The following is a 6,378-nucleotide window of genomic DNA, read 5'->3' as shown; positions in this document are numbered from 1 at the left end:
TGTTATTTTGGTTTTTCATGTTATTATTTTTTCTCTATGATTTTGACATGTGAATTTCTTTTGTAGTTTCTGACTCTTGTGTGATACTCAGGGCCTTCAAGTTTAGTTCTGCTTCTTTTATTTTTGAGCTTTATGTGTCTTTGTGGTTTACTTTTTGGGTATGAAGAGCTGATTCGTCTAAGCTTCTGGTTCTCTTTTGATTTTATATTGTCCTGACCGGATTGATTTTGTCTTCAGGAGTTTCGCGGTGGCCCAATTCGAATGTGGGTCAGAAGTTTTCAGACTTTCTCCTTAGGTCTGGAATCTTCTAAGAATGATTTTGACCTCAGGAACTTGGGTGTTGGACTGACCTGAAATCCTGGCCGTGGCCGTGCCACTGATGGATGCAAAGGCAGAAGGGTGGGAAGAAGCCCCAAGATTTCCCAGGGAGTGGATTGAGTAGCTGGGTTGTACTGGATGCAAAGGATCAGGGAGCAGAAAGGTAAGCCTCGGAGCCCCAGAAAGAGGCTGTCAGCCCCAGAAAGAGTCTGTCAGCCCCAGAAAGAGGCTAGTGGGTGTTGCAGTATCAGGGAAGTAAAGGGAGGTGAGGGCGGGGCCAGGTCCAGACGCAGTGCTCCTAGGGCCCAGGGAAGGCACTAAGTTGTTCTGGGTGAAAAGGATCAGGAAGCAGTATTGGTTCCCCAGGTGTCTTGGGCCCCAAGACTAGGAATGGCACAGGGCCCAAACTAGGAGTATAGAACAGCGGGGGAGGTGGAAGGGTGAATGTGGCTTGGAGAGTCAAAGAGTGGAGGGCTGCGCTATGGACTTGCCCCAAGAGGTCTGAGGATGGGAGTCCCAGATTCCTTTTGATCATGGTATTTATCATAGTATTAGAATGTAACTAGAAATGTGCTGGCTCACTGAACAAACTAAGCTAATATCTTGCTCAACTATAAAAATGATCACTGGGTACTTTATGTATGTTACCATATTCAGTGTTCCCATCCTGTTTTGAAATTTTCATTTCTTACTTTAGTACTCTCATAATCCAAATAATGAGGATATAAGGAGCTAGCTTAGAGGGTAAAGTGCTTTCTGAAAAGCATGCGCATCTGACTTTGGTTTCCAGCACCCAAATAAAAGCCAAGTATGGCTGTGTGCCCAGGGAATCTAGTGCTGAATAAGTATAGACAGGAGGAGCCCTGGAGACACTGGTCAGATGATCTAGAGAAGTGCTGAGCTTCAGGTTCCAGTGACAGACTCTGTCTCAAAAAATGAGGAACCAAGTTGGCCTCTACTTGTGCATGTGCAGGTGACTACATCTACACACATGCATGCATATACAAGAAAGGGAGAGAAAGAGCGATAACGGAGAAAAATAGATACAAAGAAAAAGTAAAGGAAGTAAGAAAAAGAAAGAATAAACACAAGAAAAAGAAAGAAGAAAGAGGGAAGGAAGCAAGGAAGAAAGAAAGAAAGAAAGAAAGAAAGAAAGAAAGAAAGAAAGAAAGGAAGGAAGAAAGGAAGGAGGAAGGGAGGAAGGAGGGAGGGAGGAAGGAGGAAGGGAGGGAGGGAGGAAGGAAGGAAGGAAGAAAGAAAGAAGGAAAGAAAGAAAGAAAGAAAGAAAGAAAGAAAGAAAGAAAGAAAGAAAGAAAGAGAGAAAGAAACCAGTGTCTATCTCTAGGAATATTGGGTGTGAAAATTTTACAGGACACAACAGAGAGAATGGCTTTAAATACTGGAGCATCACTGAAGATCTGTATACAGTCCAGAAAACTGCTAAAGCTCACAGCACAGTGATTATAATTACTAAAGCTGGCTGTTCTCTAAAAAATGATTGAAATGACAAATATATTTAGCAGTAATTTAATTAAATTTTCATGACTGTCTCACAAGTCATCAAAAAGATGGAGTTTTATGATAAATTTCTTTCACTAAGAAAAGTCTGTTGTGATGATTCATAGTGTAGTACACATGAGTTTCTGACTCTGTGGACTGGGGCCTGACACAGCCTGGCCCCTTGTGCTCTAGTATCCATGCTAACATTCTTTCTTGCCTTCCAAGGACTGTCACGTGCTGCACAGCAAAACTGACATGATTGTTATTCACGTATACAAATGTTGCCAAAATTGTGACTCATTCCAAAATGTAATTGAGAACATTTTTGTTCAGTCAACCTTCACCATTTAGAGACTATTACCAAGTACCACAACTGGTCACACAAGGACATTGTCTATGAATTGGCCAGGCCTAAATGACACATCTACAATGCAATCTCTATACCTAAGGCTCATGGAACATAAAACAGGGGCAAAGAAGAGGACACTAATGAATCTTTCAGTTCTCATTAATGAAGCTCCCTCATGCAGCAGAGGGCCAGGAACACTAAAGGTCACAAATGACAAGTAGAAATTAAGAGTCTGCTGCATGCTGGTTCTTGGAGAAGACTCCTTATTAAATGTCACCAACTTAGGCTCAGGGACCATCGGTGAAGAGTGGACAGAAAGATTTTAAGATTCAGCGAGGAGAAGCAGGACCATATGGAAACAGAGTCCTACAAGCTCCTGGGAACTTGCTCATATGATTTTTTGGCAATGGTGTCAGCATACACAAGTCCCATGCAACTCAAGCAGACAAAAACTTAGCATAGAACTATGAAAATGAATAGCAGACCCCAGTCTTAATCTGAAGAAATATTGGCAACTGATGGCTGATAGGTTAAAAAGAGCTGATCCTCCTAAAACAAGAGACTCTAGACAGGCTGACTAGACCTCAGTGGATGGACTTGCACTGGGGAATGTCTGAGGACACTGACTTGACACAGAGGGCCTTAAGAGGGATGACAGAATACATGGGCTGCAGTGTGGGGTGGGGGTGGGGCTTATGGGAGGATGCCAGTGGGGACTGGGTTATAAAGATGATTAAGATTGATTAAGATGTTCTGTATGAAATACACAAGTTCAGTAAAAACATTCTATAAAAAAAGGGGAAAAGTCTTATTAGCATATATTAATTAGATAAAATTATTAGTTTTATTGTATTTTGAAACATATGTATAATGCATTTTAATTATATTCAGCCCCTCCTTTTTTTTCCTCATCCCCCATCTACTATCCTCCTTTAATTTCTAAGATTTTTTTTATATGTATGAGTGTACTGCCTGCATGTATGTAAGTGCACCCATGTAGTGCAATATACTAATAGGTCAGAAGAGGGCATTGGAGTCCCAGGAATTGGAGTTACAGACCATTGTTAGTCACCATGTGGATGCTGGGAACCAAATCCCATTCTCTGCAAGATCAGCCAGTGCTCTTAACTGCTGAGTCATTTTTTCATTCCCAATCTTCCTCTTTTAAGCCAGTGCTCCCTTCCTTCCTTCCTTCCTTCCTTCCTTCCTTCCTTCCTTCCTTCCTTCCTTCCTTCCTTCCTTCTCCCTCCCTCCCTTCCTCCCTCCTCCTTCCTTCCTTCCTTTCTTCCTCCCTCTTTCTTTCTTTTCTTCCTTCCTTCCTTCCTCCCTTCCCTCCTTCCTTCCTCCTTTCCTTCCTTCCTCCCTCCCTCCCTCCCTCCCTCCCTCCCTCCTTCCTTCCTTCCTTCCTTCCTTCCTTCCTTCCTTTATTTTTCTTTCTGGTTATCCAAGGAGATTCATTTAGGACTACTTATAGGAGCATGAGTGAGTGATTACTTACAGAAACACAGAAAATGTCTTAATGGGTATACCACTAAGGAAAATGTCTCTCCTTCCCTCACCAATCATAAACTGCTGATAGATCCTAGGGGAAGAATCATAAGATCCTCTCCTTTTTGGGAAGGAAAGAAAATATTTAGTTTTCATCCACTGACTTAAGGTAATATCCTCCTCAAATCTATTTGTAAAATAAAAGAGGTCAATATATTAAATTGAACTGTGAATGAATTGGTCCTTCCTTCTGACTTTAGAAAGCATCATTTATCATCAAATATAGACAAATAGCTTGAGTATACCAATGTGTCTTATCATTAGCATTGCATGTATTATCAAACAAAAGTATGATGTCTTTATGAAAAATTATACAACCTGCCTTGATAGGAAAATATCGCCTGCTAAATTCTAATGTTTAGAATAGTGAGTATAGAAAATCATGAGCTTGGTTTAAGAGGGATTTTCAGAAATATTTATTCTTTTTGTGTAATATTGATTTAGGTTTGCTTTATCTTAGTCTTTGTGTGAAATTTTCTTTTAATATTGTAGAGAAAATATCTATAATGAAAAAAAGTAGAATCTGAAGCTGGCTTATTGGCTAAGAGCATTGGATGCTTTTCTCTTCTGGCCTACATGGGTATAGCACACACAGTTTCACTTACATGCCAGCAACACATTCATACACATAAAATTTTTTTTAAAGACAGTGTAGGTGCTGGAGAGATGCTCCAATTTTAAGAGCACCCACTGCTCTTGCAGAGGACCTGTGTTTGGTTCCCAACACTTATTTAGTGCAGCTCATTACTGCCTGTATCTGCATTTCCAGGGGTTCTGATGCTCTCTTCTGGCCTCCTTGGGCATTTCATACATGTGTGCATATACACATAGATATACGCACACATAAATAAAAATAACATGTATTAAAAGTTACAATGTAGGAAACAAGTTATAATGAAACATGTAATAATGAATAATAGTGAAACCCATGTAAATCATCATCTGTCTTGGTTTAAATTTTATTTCTTTATGTGTATGAGTGTATTGTCTGCATGTATGCAAGTAAATTTTATTTCTTTATGTGTATGAGTATATTGTCTGCATGTATGCAAGTGTGATAGTGCCATACAATGCCCATGGAAATCAGAGAGGGCATTGGATTTTCCTGGAACTGGAGTTACAGATGGTTTTCAGCCATCATGTGGGTGCTGGAAACCAAACCCAGGTCTTCTGCAAGAGTAGACAGTGCTCTGAACTGTTGAGCCATCTCTCCAGCCTCTCATCATCTTTCTCTAGAACCATATATATCTATAAATTAGATAGATAGATGATAGAATGATAGAGAGATGGTAGATAGATACAAAGATATATACATAGATAGATAGATAGATAGATAGATAGATAGATAGATAGATAGATAGACACATACACAATTTAAGTTTTATTCTGAGAAGAAATGTGTGAATGAATAATGGGAAGTGACTTTGCATGTATTTGACAAAACATAATAGCAGCTTCCACAGAAGCCCTGTGGTAGGTTTCCTGTTTCTGGTGCTCTGTATTCAAATGTGGATGTCATGATGTTGAGTGTCTAGAGTAACAATGTTTCCTACTTCTGTTTTCTTCCCCAGTGCTTCTACTGAAGGACTGCTGAGTCGTGATTGCATATCATGTAACTTTATGAAAGAACATTGTACATATTTTGATGCCAGCTTCAGTCCCATGAACCAACATTTCTTACTGTTTTGTGAAGGTGAGATAGCTATGCTTTCGACTAGTATCCATAACTGTCATCGATAAATTATTATAAATTATGCATTTGCTGAGATTCAAAGAAGTCTTTTTCATTTTATTATTATTTTATTTTTATTTATATGTATGTGTGTGCCTGGGGGGTAGTATGTGCACTTATGTGTGGGTACCCAGGGAAACCAGAAGAGTGTGTCAGATACACTGGAGCTGGAGTTACAGGCAATTATGAGCCAAAGTCAGGTCTTCTACAAGAACAAACATGTGCTCTAACTACAGAGATATCACTCCAGTCCCCGAGAGTTAGAAATCTTAAGGAGGTAAGCATGGACATACAAACGGTAAGGATATATAAGTCTGGAGATGCTAGAAAGGTAAAAAAATATCTTGGCAAATTCATGGCATAATGAATAATAATCTCCTGTTTTTAGGAAAATAAACTTTTTTCCCATTGAAACAGTAGCTTTATTGTTAAAACATTTATGACCTGTGGATGGAGAGGGACACGGCTCTCCCTCCTAAGGGATGGAGAGGGAGATGGCCCTCCCTCCAAAGGAGATGGCTCAGTGGTAAAGTATTTGCCTTGTAAACATAAGGAAGTGAGTTTGTTCCCCAGGACCCAGATAAAAATAGTCAGGCACTGTGGGGGCTAGAGCTCAATTGTAGGTGCTTTCCTAATATGTGTGAGACCCTGACTTGACTCTCTAGTGCTGCCCAAAATAAAAATAATTCTAGTGTGATGGCATGTCCTGGCAATCCCAGCACTGGGAAAGATAACATGGTCAGATCCCCTGGACTTTGGGGCATTAACCTACTTGTCAAATCTCAGGTAAGAGACTTTCTCAGAAAAAGGAAACATCAAGATGGAATTTGAAGAACACACACCCAAGGCCACCCCCTACACACACACACACACACACACACACACACACACACACACACACACACACACACAAACACACAGAAACACACAC

General features: G+C 40.1%; 1 protein-coding gene across 2 annotated transcripts in view; it reads left to right on the top strand.

Moving 5' to 3' along the window:
* The window catches only part of Dpp10 (dipeptidyl peptidase like 10), a 1,579,922-nt gene that overhangs the window by 1,533,486 nt on the left and 40,058 nt on the right, over positions 1 to 6,378 (top strand). For both annotated transcript variants that reach the window (XM_008834544.1, XM_008834545.2), the window contains exon 16: positions 5,287 to 5,408. In XM_008834544.1, the coding sequence (XP_008832766.1) occupies positions 5,287 to 5,408 (122 nt within the window). The remainder of the gene's footprint in view (positions 1 to 5,286; positions 5,409 to 6,378) is intronic.

This window comes from Nannospalax galili, unplaced genomic scaffold, assembly GCF_000622305.1.
Source record: "Nannospalax galili isolate Female #2095 unplaced genomic scaffold, S.galili_v1.0 scaffold37, whole genome shotgun sequence".
NCBI lineage: Eukaryota > Metazoa > Chordata > Mammalia > Rodentia > Spalacidae > Nannospalax > Nannospalax galili.
This window is presented reverse-complemented; position numbering and strand designations above follow the sequence as displayed.